Source organism: Ambystoma mexicanum, chromosome 1q (genome assembly GCF_040938575.1).
Source record: "Ambystoma mexicanum isolate Mex_15411 chromosome 1q, UKY_AmexF1_1, whole genome shotgun sequence".
Taxonomy (NCBI): Eukaryota; Metazoa; Chordata; class Amphibia; order Caudata; family Ambystomatidae; genus Ambystoma; species Ambystoma mexicanum.
This window is the reverse complement of record NC_090922.1, coordinates 115,105,472-115,125,585: the sequence shown is the minus strand read 5'-3', so window position 1 is coordinate 115,125,585 and position 20,114 is coordinate 115,105,472. Positions and strand designations below refer to the sequence as shown.

At 46.7% G+C, this 20,114-nt stretch overlaps 1 protein-coding gene across 2 annotated transcripts in view; it reads left to right on the top strand.

The window, feature by feature from the left end:
* Positions 1-20,114, top strand: part of ZFPM1 (zinc finger protein, FOG family member 1) — a 438,530-nt gene that overhangs the window by 167,635 nt on the left and 250,781 nt on the right. For both annotated transcript variants that reach the window (XM_069636098.1, XM_069636091.1), the window contains exon 2: positions 8,135-8,266. In XM_069636098.1, the coding sequence (XP_069492199.1) occupies positions 8,135-8,266 (132 nt within the window). The remainder of the gene's footprint in view (positions 1-8,134; positions 8,267-20,114) is intronic.

Here is a 20,114-nt window from a genome sequence, read left to right as displayed (position 1 = left end):
CGACGATGTGCAGACGACGAGGGCCTTTGTTCCCTGCGCGTAAATATCCACGCCTGGAGTCACACGGAGCTGCTGAGGTCGCAAAGCATTGTTCCCGTTTTTTTTAAAAAAAAAAAACACATTCTAAAAAAAAGAATCTCTCCCTCCCTTATTTTTGCCTGCCTTTCTGCACTTTGCATATGTAGCTGCAGGAGCTCACGTGGGAGTGAAGGCTAAGCGATTGCAGAAGAACTCCAAGGAATTTGTATCATTTCAGGAGGCGAGGGATGGGTAGGCTTGCAGACACTTTCCTCTGACCTTTCACCTGGCCAAGGAGGTTTCTGTCCGAGATCCTCCTGGACACGTCTTGCTCTCCTTAACCGGACGTCTTGCCACCGTTTGAAGCTTCGTGAGGTCAGCAGAGGTTGACTGGCCTACCAGGCAAGCCAAAGTGTCGCCTCTATACGGCTGGTCAAGCAGAGTCAGTCGCTCACCAGGCTTCAATCTGAATAATACTAGTTTCAGTTGTGTATATAGTGCTTCATGTCAGATTCCTCCATCTTCGAAGTGCTGTAATAAAAGATGTGATTATGACTTTAATGGTACGCAATTTATCCACCCCAGTAGAGGGAAGGGCTGCTGGAAAGACTAGGATGAGCAAGGGTGAAGCAAGTAGGATATGATATGGCATTTATAACGCACCTATGCACACGTGTTTCAGGAGGAACAGCAGGAGAGGAGTTTGCAGACCCAGGCAGGCAGGCACGGCTAAATGCTTATAGTGTATGCATGCATATTCGTCCCTTTACTTATGGACTGTTTTGTAGACCCGAGACACTGAAGATAATGGGATGCTAATATAGGCACTGGGATTATGGGGCAGTTTTGGACTGTTATACAATGATCGAGTTGAGCTTGGGGTGTCAGGGTCCGAGAGTGTTCTTGGGCAAACCTTGTAGCTATTTAGGCCTGGAATACCTGCTGTGCCCATTTATGGTACTGCAGGTGAATTACCAGAAAAATACTTCTGGGGCTGCCGAACCAACTCAGAAGGTGGCGTAGTCCAAGAGTAGGACGCGCGAGCAGCGAACGTTGCTGGTAGCAAAATGGAAGGGAGTAGGAGGGAGGGACTTATTTCAGTAAAATGGCTCTCTGTCCCTAGATGGAAAGTACCAGAATGTTTGTGTTTTGAACAGCGGCAACTGCCACCTCACCGCATTGAGGCCGCAGGCAGGGAATCTTTCAGACTGCAAGCCAACGAAGTCAGCTCTAGTGTGCTCAGAGACCAACACTAACGGGCCCTTCAGAATTGGGAAATATATCCGTTGGTGGCTCTGAAAGATCAGTCAGGCTGGCTGTTAGGGCCCCCCATGCCATGCGGTCAACCTCCCCAGAGGGACTGTCTTCAAAGGAGCGTCTTCAAATTCAAACGGCCACCCTAATACCCACACACATTGAACGGGCTAGTTCAATATGTGTGGGCATTAGGGTGGCCGTTTGAATTTGAAGATGCTCCTTTGAAGACAGTCCCGCTGGGGAGGTTGACTGCTTGGCATGGGGTGCCCTAACAGCCAGCCTGACTGATCTTTCAGAGCCACCAACGGATATATTTCCCAATTCCTTAGGCGCCGCCCAGCCTCTTTATCATGAGTGTAAAATGCCAAAATTAAGCATGTGGAAAGCTCCATAACCACACTGTGGACCGCCAGCATATTCAAGACCCAAGAAGAGATGGAATGGGTGTTTGATGGCACTAGGAACATGTATCACTTGCTAGAAGGAAGGGCAATCACTTGAGATTAGGACATGGGGGCGGGAGCGTCCATGTTGGGTGGATCCTGCACCGCCCCCTTGGTTGGTTCGACTTCATCTAGCGTCCATCCAGGGGTCTTCCCTCTGCAAGGCTGGGCAAGGTGGGTGATGGAGTAATGGGAGGGCTTGAAAGCAGACAGAATCCAGCCTACGGCCATCCATTTATTTTATTGTTCATTTATAACGTGCTTAATACCAGCGAGTGGTTTCTAAGCGCGGGATTGAGATTCGAACCTGTGTTGCGCCGCGTTGTCTTGCGTCCAAGACAAACGCGTTGGCCTTGATCTATCCATCCAATGGTGGATTAAAGTTCCTTGGCCTGCAGCAGAAAATAAACATGACCAAAGTATCCGTTCCTTTACAACCGCTCCAACCTCCTGCAAGTGTCTGATTGGCTAACACCTATTTCTTCATTTTGGCTATTAGGTGGCACTTATGCACCGCATATAAGCTGAAACTATTGCACTAGAGTACAGCTAGGAAAGCAGGAACATGTCAGGAGGGAGACACTGGTTGTGAGGCTTTTTGGGGTATTTGCCAACATGTTGACAGGCCATTCTAATCCCCATGGCCTTTTTCACTCACTACCCCTCCCCCCCCCAAAAACATCCGACTGGGATCTCTTTGAGCCAGCTCGATCAAACAGAAACATCAAACTGTTTTCTGCCAGTGCTATTTCTAAGTAGCCTTCTTAGAATTAATGGCTTAAATGCAGCTGTAAATGTACCACAGTTGTGATAAAAGCATCTTAACGAAGTGTGCTTTCAGCCACTTGATTTTATATCTGTTCTTTGCACTGAAGTCCTGTTTAAAACAGGCATTGGCAAAGCAAATCGGTATTAGCTAGCCTCCCCTCCTGCTTTCCCCTCCTACTTACTTCACCCTTGCTCAAGCTAGTCTTTCCAGCAGTAAGGGCACAATATGCCTTGGGCACAGATTCGGTGCTTTGAAACACTTACTGCACTGAATTAACACTTACTGCACTGAATTAACACTTACTGCAGTGAATTGGCCCAATACAAAAGCATAGTAACATACATATTTTGGAAGATGCTCTCAAAACGTACACCACAACAGTATAGAAGACAATGGGCCTGTATACAAGAATGAGGGCCTTGTTTGGGCAGCTGTAATATAGTGTGTAAATGTTAATATCGAATCTACATGTACAATTCTACTCCTGGCAATGGATTAATGGAAGCATGTATTATGTTAAAGTGTTTCAAGGGCCGGCATGTAAAACTTACCGCACTGTACAGCACTACACATCTCTTATGGAAATCATGAACAATGCAAAGTACATAGGCCGTCCTGTTATATGTCCAGGTAATCTTCCAGCTGTTTTCATCTGTTGTGGCAGTGCCTGTCAAATGCTGACCACATGCCTACACAAAAATCCCAAACTTTTCACTTGGCCAATGTTTGTTACTTTTGGGAGCCCCCACGGACATCTGGATGTGATTAAGAACATTTGTTCAGGACACTGTACACTCTATTTCATTGGATGTGTTCCTTAAATGAAGAAGGGGGTCATTGGCACTAGACACAGGGCACAAGTCAAGGGAACATGTGGGTGGATGGTGGCTGCCCACTTTTTTCAGCCTGTGGGAGTTTTCTAGGTATTAAAAGCAAATCAATTCTTCTCCTTTTTAATTAGACCTGCTAGACTCAAGACCAGGTCTGCAAGCTCTGAGGGCAGACACTTGACCATAAGAGCATTTGCAAGCCTGCATGCAATGGCACTGAAATATCTCCTATTGGGATTTTGATCGGCAGTGAATATTTTGATACAGATGTTTGGGTTTAAAAGGTGTGCACATTTTATACTTTTCGAGAAAAGTATAGGTAAGGTTATAGGAAAATCTATTCTCTTGGGTTCTTTTTCCGGTGTCCATGATTAATCTTTAGAAAAGCAAATGCTTCTTTTTCTAGGCAAAAAAAATGGAAGTCTTCTTTCTCCCAGCTTCCAATGCCATGCCTCCCGTCTCCTATCTACCCCCCCCTATCTTACCACCTTAACCCAGGCTAGCAATCTCAGGGTCTTCTTTGATAGTGACGTACTGCTGCAACAATTCATCACTACCACTGGCCCGATGCTCGAATTAACCTCTTCAATATTCAGAAAATCCATCCTTTTCTTACGAACAACTCTGCAAAAACTCTAATATCCCCAGTTGTGCTTAGCAAACTGGACTATTGCTCATGCCTGCTCCTTGGCCTTCCGCTCTACGCCTTCTTCCCTCTAGACACAACCTACCTAGATCCTCCCCCACTTCTTCCTACCGACATGCTGGTTGGCTCTCCATGCACAACTGCTCTCTTTTCAAGTTCCTTCTCCGAGTCTGCAAAGCTATCAATGGTATTGCTCCTCCGTACCTGTCTGATTGTAGCACAGTTTACTATGGTTAATCCAGCCGAGTCCTCACAGAATCCCTGCCTAAAGTGTCCTCCCAGGTGCCCAGGGAAAGGCAGCCCTGACCCTGGGGTGGTATTAGCCGGGTGGATCACCTGGGAGGAGAAGGCCCCCAAAGGGAGGAGGGTGACTCTGTCAGGAGAGACGCAGTAATTCTATTCTTTTGAGAGGGAGATTTCAATGGTACCAGAATATTTAATGGCTTGTCCGAGTAAGGCTTCCCTTCACAAAGCTGCCCACATTGATGGTAGTAAAATCTATTGTGATCAACTGGAGAACAATATATGTGGGAATCGGAACCATAACAACCCGACCTCTGATGAATTTAAGTCTCCCTTAAATCTAAAACAACCATTGACCCCTCTAAAACCCTTCCCTAGGGATTTAGTCAATAAACAGAGTAAATCCAATACAATTGAAGTTTGTATTCATGAAGCAAAAAATGAATCAGAACATAGAGGACTTCAAGTTCCACAATGCCCTAAAAACTGGGGTGAGGAAGAGGGTCTGAGGCATGAAACTGCTACATGCAGTATAGTGGCTCTAATGGCCCACACCTGGGTGGGACCTTTAAGTCTATAAAGCAGCCGCAGGTGCAGGCCATAAGAACAAGAAGGTGGAGTAGTTGCAGAGGTTGCCAGCTGCAGTTGCAGCAGGAGAAGAAAGAAAACAGCTGCCGGAGTCACCGCTGTCTGTGAAGCGGATGTCGGTCCTGAGAGGGTCTCCGAGATTGATGGACTTCAATGCAGCGGTTGCATAGCAGGAAGAGGTGTTGTAGCAGGCTTTCCCATTGGAGGGAGAGACACTCCATATTGTGTGCTGTGTCCTGGTATCCGGCGAGCACCAGAGTGCACTAAGATCAAGAGGGGGCTCCTGTCCCGATAGGTATGGGGCAGCAGGCAAAAGACCGAAGCAGTCTGCCGTGCAGGAGGCAGCAGAAGAGACAGATCGAGCAGTGGCAGCGGGTCGAGCAGACGCGTGTGCTGAAACCAGTGAGTTTACCATTGTCGGGTAATCCTGGTACACTCCGCAATCGACTGCTGGCTACTAATAACAATTTTGAATATCAAACTGATAAAATGAAGTGGCATTGGCATAATAAGAACTTTGTAAAAAGGCAAGAAAAGAAAGGTTATAATTATTGCTACCAAAGCCAACATTATTGCCAAGACAAAGATGGGGCAATATTGAAGTAAGCTAAATATGACTACTGTTGCCAAAGTAAAGAGGGGGAAATACTTCAAAAGGCATATAAATTACATTGGCAAAATAACAAGAGAACCTTTTTGAAGAAAGATTGTAACCATTATTGCCAGAGTGAGGAAGAGGCAATAGTTGAGCAAGATATCAACAAGGATTTCCTAAGCCAAAGAGGGGCAAGTGTAATAAAGAAACATTATCAGCAGTCATTTGATGTGAAAGTGGGGAAACGAGTAGCAGGAGAGAAGCCCCCCTGGTAGAAGGTATCAAGGAGGAGAGGAGCATAACCTGCATTGCATGTGGCAAATACCACAGTGGAATAAACGGCAACAATGTGCATCGTGTCTTCCCAGAAGAAGTGGAGAATTTCAATGTTGTTGAAAGTCCAAGACTTTTCCAAAAGGTTTAAAGTAAACCTCACAAATGGTGCTTGTACGTGTTAGGGGCTTTTGTCCTGGCAAGCACATATACCAGGAAAGGGGTCTTTTAGTGGTAGTCCTGGGAGGTTAGTGGACCAGGAAGAAATCATTGAAGTACTGCATTGTGGTTGAAGTTTGTGAAGAAGACGAAGTGCAAGGCTACTAAAGTGTTTCATGAATTGGTGGAATCATCCTGACAAAACATTGTTGTTAATACAAAAGAATTATGAAAGTACTTTTGTTTTCTTAAGAATAGGAAGTTTTGTGGAACGTTCATCTATATGTGGAGACATAAAGACGTTTTGTCTAGTTGAATCTTAGTTAGTCCAAGTGAAATACTTTTGGAGTAAGAAGAATTTCATGATCTGAAATTCTACAAAAATGAACTTTATTATCCAAACCCTTGATTGAAAATCCTGCTTTGAATCTGGGGAAGGGGATCCGACCCAGGTTACAAGGATACAGAGTTATTAGGTTTATGTCAAAATATAACAGTATATTGCAATTCACATGTAACAGAAATAACAGTCTTTCTGAGTGTGATGTTTGTATAAGTGGAAGGGACAGATTCCTTTTATTAGAATGTTTTCCTTTAGTTTATTTTGCTATGCAGGGAAATCCTCTTTACGTTAGGAATCGGGAGGCTTTTGTGACGCCCTTTTGAGTTAATGAAATGGCTAGTTGTGAAAAACCTTTACCAAGTTTTCCGCCTCACATTTCTGGGCCCTCACATTACTCACCATCTCATTTTCCCCGATCCTCCTATGCACTCAACCTAGCCTCCCTGTGTCTTCTCTCGCTTACGCTCTATCTTCCTGCTCTCCTCGCTCCACTGGAACCCGCTGCCCATCACAATTAAAGCCAGCCCAACCGTGGATCACTTCAAAGCTAGGCTTCAACTTTACTTATTTGCTAAAGCGGGGGCTCCCTGTGCCACTTTCCCTCCCCATCCTCACTACTTGACCCACCACTGTTTACAGAGCTGCTTAATAATTTAATTTAGCACATTTAATGGTACTCCTTAATTTGAAGCACTTGCCCCCTAAGGTTCATGTTACCTTTGTAAGTCACCTGGCCTTTACATACCTTTTTTGTTTCTCTTTGTTTTGTCCCTGGTATATGGCCTAATTTTTTTACACCCTCATAAACGGGCTCCCTACTTGCTTTCGTCTTTATGCCATCGCACAGACACCTTTCGTGGGAATGCTTTCGCCATCTGTAAAAGTGTTATGCAAGTCATTCCTGATGGAAATTGACATCCCTATTGTTCAGATAAATATACATGCTCAATAAAGGTTATCGACAGCACACCTTCGCACCCGCATCCCTGTGAGACTCGTAAGGGGCTATATCATGCAGGCTCCATCTACTTCCCCTCTAGGCTTGCAGTGTATGCTCTCGCCGCAGCATGCTGATCTGTGTGGGTCTCCGTGCCCCCTTTTGTCTGAAAGCAGGGAAGGGGAATCGGATCTTTCTCTCAGTGCTTTCCTCCCAGCCTCCCTACCACAGGCTCGCGGCATCACTGATGGCCACCTGGCGTTTAGGAAGAAGCTCAAAGACCTGACATTTCTCTGCTTAAGCTGCCAGGCATCCAGTGCTGTGGATTTAACATGTGTAAAAGGGAGGAACAGAGCCTGGAATAATGTAACCCAGTGTGTCTGTCTCCCTATCTGCCTTCATGCATTGCTACTTGTTTGGGAGACTTTATCTTGTGGGAGCGCTATTTAAGAAGTACAAAGACCTGCCAACACACACACTTCCTATTGGCTCACTTCCTTGGCTTTATTTATTCTTGAACATTTCTCACTTGAGCACCGATTTCCAGTTAGCACACATCCAAGAGAAGACCAGTGCCAAAACCCAGCGTACATACCCTGCCATAGCTCTACTTTACGCCCTCCCCCAGTCGCCCTTCTTCACCACCACTTAGTCAGGTCTGGATACCCCAAGCCTGGACCCAATATACACTCCAGCCCATCGTCCGGCCGGGAGAACAATGCATGTGTAGCGGGTGCAGTATGAATGACTGTTCTTCGTTGTCTGTCTCTGCTAAAGAGAAACAACTCTGACATATGGAGACCCAGCACTGGGGCATGTGACTGTGGGGCACGGTGGGGTGGGCTGGTTTCCTAGATGTCTCCTGGAGGCATTTCTCTTCTAAAGCTCACCAAGGTGCAGTTCTCCTTTGTGTATGCCCCCACAAGGCACATCTGTGCAGTTACGAGTGCTGCATGTTAGTATGGGCTGCTGGGTGCAGTGTTTTTGGGGCTGGATATTTAAAATGTAATCCTTTGCCTTCTGTGTCTCATAGGCTCTCTCGGTGACATGGAGGACGGGGAAGGCAAGCTTTGTGAGGATGCAAGCCGGATGGAGAGAGACAGCCTAGGCTCGGACCTGGAAGCGTCTTCAGAGGGGGAAGCGTCCAGCTCTTCCGGCAGCGAAGGTATTTGACCAATTTTTCAAACCACTCTGGCCACCCGCAACTGCAGCCCCTCTCCCATTCAGTTCCCTCATCCCAAACGGCTGTGTCTCGATTCTCACACAGAGGTGTAGACGGGGTAGGGCCTGCGCGGGCAAGGCCCCCCAAAATCTAGAAATCCCCACTCAGCAACGTGTGTGGTATTTACAGAAATGAACGTCACTGCTGTGGAATGTCAGATTAGCTTCAGGCCCCACTAGTTACACGATCCTGGCGACGCCTCTGTTCTCACACAGTCCAGATCGTTCTCTTGCCCTCCCTTACATTTACTTCTCTGCTTCTACTTGCCCGATCTTTTCCCTTTCCTTTTCTGATTTCTCCATCTGGGTGTCTTTCCTCTGGCCTCTTCCATTCTTTCTTTGAGGGGTTCCCTCCTCTCTTGCTATAGCTCCTTCCTTGACTCATCAGGCTGTTTATCTTTTCCTTCTTCTGCATGCCCCCATCATGGCAGTGGCTCGGAAACATTTAGTAACTTGCAAGTACCTTTTTTCAACAAGGTGACTAGGCAAATATGTCTCTCATTCTTGTTTAAAACCTGTGAATTGTTTCCATTTGTCATGTTCTTTCACCGTTTTGGTTTGTGTGGTTTTCTGTGACTAGCTCGCTCTTTTTTTCTTGGCCTTTACTTTTCACTACAATACTTGTTTGGCAAAGTGGCAAGAGATCCCCTCTGATATAATGTATGCGATTATTCTGCTTCAATGAATAAGTTTAATACAGCTGTAACTCGTACAAAGAGTGCTTCAAGGCACAAGGTCTGCTCACAACAAAAGCTCCGTGCCTGTAGGTTCTTAACGAATGCATTCTAGCTATCACGGCGGGGTGTATGCCGCGTCAAAGCGTATTTTGGCTGAGATCAAATATAAAGACACTTTTTCAAGATCTGTTCTATAGTTATACAATTCGAGATTTATAACAAGCAGTGGCCCTCATCAGGAACCCAAAGAAATCCTATATGGAGTGTGTATACTGTTCCTAATTCAGTGAAGTTACTCATAGCTTTAAGACAGTATAAAACCAGTCCAGCCAAGTCCCTGAATGTGTGTTCTTCAGTATTGGCCTCCTTTTTGGTAAACAAGAAGAAACGTTCTTGAAGTGCTAATGGACCAAGGGGGTATGAAAGCCACCCTGTGCTGCTGTAGTAGGCAGGATAATATGCCATATTGTATTCAGCTTCAGTTTATTTACTTACTAGTGTGCCGGCCCCAAAGTCTGGGTTTTCATTGACACAGCAGGACCACTATATATCCTAATCCAATAGCTCCCACTAGCGGTGACAATAGATAAAGCTATGTGACTCGGACCACTATATATCCTATCCCTAAGGCAACAGAACACTCTAGCAGAGGATTCTGTGCGTTCGGGCAGCCTCTACTGCGCATGATGACATCTGACAAACATACATCTGGCCTTTTATATGTAGATGATTGGAGGTTTGTGGCAGGCCCATGCATGGACAATGACTGGTGCCACAGAGAAACAATGGCCCATGGGCATCAGATGAAGACAGGCAATGGCCTGGGGGCCACAGAGACACAATGGCACATGGGCATCATATGAAGACGGACAATGACTGGTGCCACAGAGAAACAATGGGCCATGTTGTTATATATAGTGCGTTCCAAGGTTATCGGGGCAGTGAAGGATATAAAGATGATGAATGATTTTTGCGATCGAATGCAACCACTTTATTATAGAACCAGCCCTGGTATAGGGAGCAACTCCTTTGCTTCTTATCCAGTTACATTCTCTAGGGTGGTGGAGACGCTCTGGGACAGAGATTGTCCAGGATGCCGAGTTCCTGCTCCGAGAACCAGGCCCTCATGATTCTGAGTAAATGTAGTTTGAGGTCTACTAAAAGCTTAGCTGGAATAAAAGGCTTGTTGGTGACTGGTTGGTGGTGACTGGGCGAGTGAGACTGGTTGGGGTATTGGTTGAATGGTCTTGGTGAGGATTTAACAAGAGCGAGTTGAGAAACCAAGTGTTGCCACCCTAGAGGTTGAAAGCAGTAGTAGATCCATTTAAGCTGCTAGCCCTTATGAGGTAGAAGAGGTTAATGGATGGGAATGGACTTTGTGTGAATGTGGATTGACTTTGGTCAGGTGACTTCAACTACTCCAATGTGCAAGCATGATGATAGGGTGTTGTCAACTGAGATTAGGACCGTGGCGGGTCTGGTAGTCCTCTTTCTTTTTCAACTGAGCTGTACTGAAAAATTTGATATTTCTTTCCGCAGGATCTGATTATGTCTTTAGAGCAGGATTGTCCAAGTCAAGGCTTCGAGGGCCAGATATATGCCGGGTTTTCAGGCTACCCCTCATTAATATTCATGAGATAAATTTGCATACAATGATTCCAAATGTATGTGCATTTTTGCTCTTGAATATTAATGAGGCATATTCTGAAAACCCACCAGGATTCCGGCCCTCGAGACCCAGAGTTGGACAACCCTGCTTTAGAGCATTTAAGCCTACCTCATTTTAGGACTTGTCTGTTAATGCAGGTTGGAGCTGCTGTGCTCCTTGCAAGCCCAGGCTAATGACTGGACCGCCGCTAACTACAACTTCCAGTGTAATTGGTTGCAGTCAATATTTCTTGTTGAGATAGATTGTGAGAGTGGCCACAGCCTCTTGCCGTCCAGCTGATCGGAGCTAGCGAGCAGAGGTTCTCGTGTCTCTGGTTGGCTGACAACCTCATGGGACACCAATAATACAGTGGGGTCAGGGCAGACTGGGTCCAGCTGGGTGAAGTCTGGACAACAGCTGAATGTGTCTGCAGCTGAGAAGAGATAACTTAGAAAGCTACTGTTTGGTCATAGAGGCCGCAGTTGGTACCATCTGCAGGAAAACCAAGCTGGCCACAGCCCTGAAAGAGAGCTGGGCTTCCTATCAGATTAGCTGTCTGTATCAGGCTATGAGGTGAGGAGGGGCCGGTTTTAATTGCAATGAAGTACCAAAGTGTACCTGGGGTGGCAGAGACGCCTGGCGTGAAGAGCAGTGGCAATCTGGAGCCTGCGTCCAAGTTGCTGTGAGCTGCTAAGTTGCTGGAATTGCAGGCAAACCATTTCAAATGTAGCTTTGGTGAAGCACTTGAGCAGAGGAAGATGTGAATTGAAGCTGGAAGATGTGAATTGAAGCTTTTTGGCGAAACCTTTGGAAAAGCTCTGTGCAAGCATGGCAAGTTGTGGATAATTTTTGAGAAATCACAATGTTCAGCACAGTGAACAAATTTAGTAAGGCAGGAGCAGGCCTTCCAAATTTCACCCTGGAACTCTTCATTTGAGAAAAAAAATGGGAATTTGGTTATTTTTAATAGGATTTCACCAAATGTAGTTTTGAGAAAACAAACCAAAAACTGAGTGTTCCAGGGAAATAAAGACTGTCTACTTGGCATCCGAAATTTAAAAGTTGACCTCTTTTGTTATAGTGTTGATGGAGAAGGATGGAAGACAGAGTTCCAATTCCGGAAGGAAATAGGACAAGGTTGAAATGTAACCAACATCTCAACATTTTCATAATGATGTTTAACATCTGAAGAATAGACCAAATGGAGGCCACACAAAGGGTCCCTTGGGAAAGGAGCTTCGTTGAGATCAGCGAGTAGCCTAGTAGAGCCAGGTGAAGCAAGGACATGCACACCAGATGTTTCACTGGATCATATTGATCATTTAAGTCATACCTATTGAGCAGCGTGAGGTTTAACGCTATGGGCCGGGGTCATCATGCTGGCCTGCTGTGTCGGGGATTGTCCGTTCCTGTTGTTGGGTGGGTTTGCAGGCATTGAAGACCCATTATCATACATGCACATTGGGTATGCGCACCTGCATTGTGCAGTGCTAAGGTATGCAATGACTGGTGTGTGCAATGCTGACCAGCTTCTTATTCTTAATTTTACAGGCGGGTTCACCTTTTCAAGATGTTTGCTGCTGTGGATGAGGTTTTCTTGGCTGTTGCAAGAAGCTCAGAAGATAAATGATCGATTATGAGTTGCCCAGGTGTTCTTTCTGTCCGGTGGATATCTGGCTTTATTTAAGGGAGGAAGTCGAGCTGCAAGCCTTTGTTACTTTTGTCTCCGGGATCTTGTGCTGTGGCTTCTTTTCTGCACTTGGCTGGTTTTGCCATGTGAAAATGGACCAATGGGCTTGAGTTTCTTTCTGCCTGGTGCTTTTCCCCTCCTGTTAAGGGTTTTGTTCTTCTCCTGGGGCCACGTGCATGCCTTTGTGTTTGTTCTGTGGTCACCATAGTGAAGGGTCGCCCATCAGGGTGCAGGACACCATTATACATCAACCCATATACTAGCATCCAAGACGCAGACAAAGGGGAAGACGATTTAGAATTGTCGCTCGGAAATGGCGAACATGGAGTCTAGAGGCCTCCCTGTGCAGATGCGCTGCTTATCTGTAGACAAACCACACTCCCAGGGCTGAAATTCCAGTTTCCAGATTGATGGACGGGGAAGAAGTGATGCTCTCCAGTTGAGAATATTCGGTAAGGTAGACAGACTTCTCTGCACCTTCTTTGACACACCTATGATCCTTACTTCTGGGATTACCGGGCATGCTCATAATCTGTTCTGTGAAATACACGTAGAGGAGACGAGGAAACCAATACAGATGTTTTCTGGTATTGGGAATCCATGGAGCTGCTATTCCCAAGCTATAAGAAATCCGGAGAAGAGCTTTGGGAGGTGGCTAGTCCCTGGATTATTTGTCCTGGTGTCTCAAGTGAGATATAACTTTCTGGACTGCTCTGACATTGTTGACCTTCTATCTGAAGACCAGATAGACTGATTCTTCATCACAGAAACTTGCCTTGCAGACGGTCTGGCCCTGGTTATCCACAAGAGTATCCCATCCAAGTTCAAGAACATCTGGGCTAATCGCAAGAATAGGTGAGGAGGTGGCATGGCGCTGGTGCACAGACTCCTTCGTAGTCTCAGCACCCCCCCACCCATTGGCACCAATCTCAGACTGTGAATCGCTCGCTTCGACCTGCTCCATTAATCCCAGAGCTACACTAAGCTTCCTCTTAATCTACCGATCCCCCCTCCTGCATCCTTCACTTTGCTGACAAACTCGCCACCACCATACTATCTGCTGGTTGTCAACTACTAACTATACTTGGAGATTTCTACATCTGGCTCAAGAAAAAAAAGACTACACTATTGCTAAGTCACTTGGAGCGAACCTTGCTGCGTTACACCTCAAACAGATGGTCAAGGGTCCCAGCCACATAGCTGGACGCACTCTGTATGGAATTATTTGTAATGAAAACATATTCATTGTCTGCTCCCCAATGCACCTCCCATGGTGGGAATCACTTATCTATCCCATTTACAATATTCAGAGACACCACGCCTCGCAAGATCTTGAAAAGATCGAACGACCAAGACCGGACTAGGGAAAGAAATACACAACCACTCATCTACTAGAAAGTCCAGAAGCAACCAAATCTAACGTACCTACAGATGGAACAAGAACCACAATAGATGCAATCCTCCACCACATTCAAAATTGGATTATTTATGTGTTGGACTGCATTGCTGCAAAAAATTTACTTTAAAAAACTCTAAAAAAAAGAAACTAGCCAAATGGTTCACCCCCAGACTAAATCACCTAAAAAAGGAAAATGGAAACTGGAGACCATCTGGAGAAAGAACAATCTACACACTAGCAAATTCGCCTACCATCAGCAGTTATGCTTTTACATGGCTGAAGTACCGGAATTAAAGAAAGCACACTACTCCGAATGCATTGATTCGGCACATCACAGCGAAAGAGAAAAGATCATCAGATAATCAAAAATCCCAACAGCCTGTAATGCAGCTCCTACACCTACACAAGAGCTCTGTGACCAGATTGCTACGTATTTCAGCCAAAATATCCTAGACATCCATCATTCAGTCTCTTTGTTACCCTGGGGTTATAGAAATGGATACTCTAAAACAATGATTTTTTTCGCTCACTGATGATGGCTGACTCCGTCAAAGATGATGCCACAAAGGAGACCAGCCTCTAACTCCACCAGCCGTCTAACTCATGTTAACCATGCTATAACCCTCAACCATGACTGTTTCCATTATGGCTGTTAACACTGAAGCCCCAAGCAGACGAGGGGCCTTTTATCAGCAGCCTTTGATCCTTAGTACTAGTCTGATTTGCATTTGTATGACTTATTCAGATGCCCCATGGCCATTGTCCATCTTCATTGGTGCCCCTGGGCCATTGTTTCTCTGTGGCACCAGTCATTGTCCGTCTTCATCTGATGCCCATGGCCCATTGTTTCTCTGTGGCACCAGTCATTTTCCGTCTTCATCTGATGCCCATGGGCCATTGTGTCTCTGTGGCCCCCAGGCCATTGCCTGTCTTCATCTGATGCCCATGGGCCATTGTTTCTCTGTGGCACCAGTCATTGTCCATCTTCATCTGATGCCCATGGGCCATTGTGTCTCTGTGGCCCCCAGGCCATTGCCTGTCTTCATCTGATGCCCCTGGGCCATTGTTTCTCTGTGGCACCAGTCATTGTCCATCTTCATCTGATGCCCATGGGACATTGTTTCTCTGTGGCCCCAGCCACTTTGCGTCTTCATCTGATGCCCCTGGGCCATTGTTTCTCTGTGGCCCCAGCCATTGTCCGTCTTCATCTGATGCCCATGGGCCATTGTGTCTCTGTGGCCCCCAGGCCATTGCCAGTCTTCATCTGATGCCCCTGGGCCATTGTTTCTCTGTGGCCCCCAGGCCATTGCCTGTCTTCATCTGATGCCCATGGGCCATTGTGTCTCTGTGGCCCCAGCCATTGTCAGTCTTCATCTGATGCCCCAGGGCCATTGTTTCTCTTTGGCCCCAGCCATTGCCAGTCTTCATCTGATGCCCCTGGGCCATTGTTTCGCTGTGGCCCCAGCCATTGTCAGTCTTCATCTGATGCCCATGGGACATTGCTTCTCTGTGGCCCCAGCCATTGTCAGTCTTCATCTGATGCCCCTGGGCCATTGTTTCTCTGGGGCCCCAGCCATTGCCAGTCTTCATCTGATGCCCCTGGGCCATTGTTTCGCTGTGGCCCCAGCCATTGTCAGTCTTCATCTGATGCCCATGGGACATTGCTTCTCTGTGGCCCCAGCCATTGTCAGTCTTCATCTGATGCCCCTGGGACATTGTTTCTCTGGGGCCCCAGCCATTGCCAGTCTTCATCTGATGCCCCTGGGACATTGCTTCTCTGTGGCCCCAGCCATTGTCAGTCTTCATCTGATGCCCATGGGACATTGTGTCTCTGTGGCCCCAGCCATTGTCAGTCTTCATTTGATGCCCCAGGGCCATTGTTTCTCTGTGGCCCCCAGGCCATTGCCTGTCTTCATCTGATGCCCATGGGCCATTGTGTCTCTGTGGCCCCAGCCATTGTCAGTCTTCATTTGATGCCCCAGGGCCATTGTTTCTCTTTGGCCCCAGCCATTGCCAGTCTTCGTCCATTGTCCCTGGGCCATTATCTGATTGCACCCTCTAGACTTTGTCGGGGGAGGAGGGAGATGCCCCAGAACTTGTCTTGCTCGCGCTGTCTTGGTGGGATGGGGTGATCGGCGGCGGGGTAGGCTCCGCACCCCAGGCTCCCATGCCTGCTCTGCCATTCCTGCCAGACTTTGCCCTGCTGCTTTGAAAGGGAAGCCAGTCCTCCTTATCTGATTGCGAGAGCTAGGGAGTGGGAACAGCGCCTGGGCAGCACCTGGTACCAGCCTGTTTGATAAAGTTGATGAACCGATAGGGCGAACAACAGTTGCTGCTGAAAGGCTAGGCTGTTGCTCCCCTCAACCCCCCCTCTCTTTCATCCTTCGGACGGGATAAAAATCAATATGCCATCTAGTTTGATTTATAGCCAAAAGTAATCGGACGTTTACACCGCAGGGCTGATTTATTTGATGTTAATCACGCCGCTATCACCTCCATTAATAATCCGAAAATGCGAATGACGTCACGCGGGGCGTTATTTGTGGCGTCTATCGATTGTGCTGGGAATGGTTATCGGGCCTGGATGTAAAGGCAAACATGCACTTTGCGCGCCGATCCGCTGCACTGTCCTATCCAGATAACTGTATCCGCGCAATCTTGGAACAGACGCTAATGGAGAAAATAATTGTTATCAAGTTGCTATGAATACTCCACAATAGAGCCTGCCTCCCGCCCTAGTAAACGCGTGGCCGCGTGCGGGGCCTTTCTGTGGTGGGTAGGGCTGAGGCGACACGCAGAGGGTCCTGGCTGTGTTGGCGATTTCCTGCAGCCCCTCAACTTCCGCTTGGGGTGCTTTGTGTTCACTACACGTGTGGCCTTCATTAGCCTGCCCTTCTATGACCCTTCTGAGGTCCCGTTCTAAGTTACCTATTCGTGACATTTTGTCAATTGCTTCAAATCTAAAAGCTGCCTTTGCACCATTTTGTCAACCACAAAGTCTTAGGAGAACAGGTATCACCCAGCGTTGGGGTGACCTGTTGGGGAGGTGGCCAGGGGGTAATGTAGAACGATGGCAGGTCTCGAGGCTTACATTTCTCCAGCCCGGTTCCATGTTATAATGTCCCCTCAAAAATATCGGCATGCAAAAAAATCGCGGACAAATTGCTGTTTTTTGTGGGGACATTATTACATGTAACATGTGGGGGACACCCCTGCAACCTCAAAACCCTTTTTTATTTTTTATGGGGAGCGGGGGACACCCCTGAATCCCCTCCCTGCCCTTGTCCTTTTATATATGGTCACCTATATAATGTTGCCGCAACCTTTTCCCGGGGACATTATATATGGCGACCATATATATAGGGATATTATTACTCTATACCCTCCAGCCCAGGCTCCTCGGTCGATCAAAATTCCAAAGTAAAGGAAGATGGTTGGGTGCCTACGTGGTTGCCTCGCCTGGCTTGATTCAAGAACACAACCATTTACCTGTACCTAAGCCACAAGGAGTTGGTCTGAAAGCTGTGCCGTCAGATCTGTGGAGGTCTAAAAGCATCCCGTCTTAAACTTCCTGATGGGCCCGCATTCATAACCCTTAATTTAGTGGTAAACAAGAGGCTCCCATGAACACCTTGCTCCCCATTTGGTAGCGAGGATGAATGCTCGGGCTGGCTGTATATAAACCAAGTGAGTGGGCTCAAATCAAAGCATAACCTATTGCTATAATCTTAATAAGAGGGTTAGGTTAGCAAGTTATTAGATAAATATAAGCCTTTGTGAGAAGAAACGGTACGTATGCTTTAAGGAGCTTCACAGTTCTTCGTGGTGATACTGTAACCTCGTAGTCCACGGGTCTGCCCAGAGCTCTCCAGATGCTTTGGACTACACGCCCATAATCCATCCCCATTGACTGTGCTGGCTAGGGCTGATGGGAGTCGCAGTCCAAATCATCTGGAGAGCCACAGTTGGCAGGACTTTGTCTCTCTCTGTATACATTGCTTGGGACTCATTGACTGAGTGTTAAGGCTGCGTTGAAGTCTGGCAGGGCCTCCTCAGGACAAGACAATGTTGCAAGATGTAGAACCTAATCTTTCAAATGCGATGGGCAATGTTGCACCTCCTCCGTCACAGGGTCAGGTGTGATGCACCAGTTCGCTGTTCAAGAATGTTGCCAGTGCTATGTTGCACCACATAGTCCCCTGCGGAGCAGCGTCTAGACACCAAGCTTCCGTCACCACAGGGATAGCCTCAAGAAGTAGCTATTTACTCAAGGCCATGGTCTCGTCAAGGTGCTAGGACACCTGGCCACAAATATCTTGGAGGGTGCTCCACATTGGAGACTGCATGGATGAGAGGTTTTCAGTCTCCCATTCTGGAGGCGTACCCGCAGAACGGCACACAAGACTTAATTTCGAAAGTTGGTGAGAAAACCTACAAGGATCAGGGGTGGACTGGCCTATAGGGAGATTTCCCGGTAGGCCTCTGCACCCTGGACCTCTTTTGTTTGGTATTTCTAAATTTCCCCACAGGAAAGGGGCTGGGCTGGGCTTGCTGAAAATGTGTAACATGGGTCCACTTTGAAGAGTATTTCCAGGGCCTCGTTTGGTTCCCAGTCCATCCATGGTCAGGATCCAGAAGGCTTCTTGCGGCAACACACCCTCTGTCGATAAGAGGGAATGATTATAAAATGTAATGGGGATGCAGACAGCTGTTCCCCCTCAAGTAACGAGTTGTGCAAGGACATGCCAACAACGGATATGAAGTCCCACAGTCTGTCTTGACGTTTTTGGATTGAGTTTTTAAGTAGGAGGAGGACGTTTTGGTGGGGAAAATGGGCCAGGTCAACAACGTAAGAGCACCTGAAGAGTGGCACGTGGAGTTCTGTCCCAGTCCCACACTTGTTCTGATTTCTGTACCAGGATTGCAAAAGATTAAGAATAAAGCGCATTTAAACCTTACACCAGGTTTGGTTGTGTCTTTTGATAGATGTCCATGATCAACTCTAACCAACTAAATTTGTGGGCTGAAGGTTTTGAATTGACAGTAACCACTGGCCCTTTCCATGGTATGACAAAATATCAATCTGAGAGAAACAAATTAAGAATCGTAGATTAGGGTTATGCTGCGAGAGTGTTGGCGACTATGCGCTTGGAGGTATTTCCCACAGATCTTAAAAACGTTGTACATACCGCATTCCGAGGTGCTTGCCGTAACCAAATATTAAAGTTTGCACTAAACTTCTTGAGTTAAACTCTTGTCTACCTCTTCCAAAAATAAGTTTCGAGCATGTATGGCCAATTAGTCTCTTATACCTTGCATTTTCACAAGATATTTTAACCCACACAGAAATGAAAACCTCAATTTCCCAGAACAAAAAGGCAATCTTGCCATACACCCAGTTATCTAACTTGTTCTAATCCAACATCTAAACTCTTCAACATTAAATGCAGTGGCTCCAAATGGCTGGTGAGACTCATAATTTCCAGCGACGGTCACACTGTATTTCCCATAAATATCTCTTCAAATCACAATTTTTGCAGCAATTATATCATAGGATATTTGGGTTTTATATAGGAACAAATGAATCATTTAATTGTGGAAACCTGGGAAGGGATCAATTACCTGTGAATAGTTCCCATCGTAGTATTTATCCTCCCAACCCTAAAAGTTTCTCCAATAAGGCCCTTTAATATGTGTCTGACTTCTGCTTGATTTTGGGAGTCAAAATTCGGCTCCTTGTTGGCACAACTACATTATTTTAATCAAATAATCATATTGATGTTCTTATGTACAACAAGGGACAATTTAAACAATCTCTTTTAAATTACTACATTTTCAAAGTCATTGGGGCCTCATTACAAGTATGGCAGTAAGGCAAAAAGGCACTGGTATCATTACCGGCACCGTTGCTACCGTACCGCCATACTAGGAGTTCTGCTCGCGGGTGCCCTTGCAGACACCAGGTCTGACCTGGTGGCATTACCGGCACCCGCAAACAGAACATGATGGTTGCACCGGTACTGTTATTAACGGTACCGGTGCTACCACCCTCCCCATTCCCATTCAGCCCTATAGGGCTCAATGGGAATGGGGATGTACCAGGCCCTGCACCCGCAAAAGGGCAATTACTGGGTCGGGCTGGGCCGGAATAGCCCGGTAATTTCCCATTTGAGGGTGCTGGATCCGGATGCGAGTTTGGAGGTAGCCTTGCCGGTAAAACCGACAGGGTACCTCCAACCTCGTAATGAGGCCCATAGTGTTCAAGCTCTCATCTGCCAAGCGGTGAACTTGCGTCCATTGTCCTTCAAGGAAACTGCGCTAGGTTGCACATAGGTGAAATATGGGGGTGATAGTTAGCTCAGGAGGGGTCCGCATGAT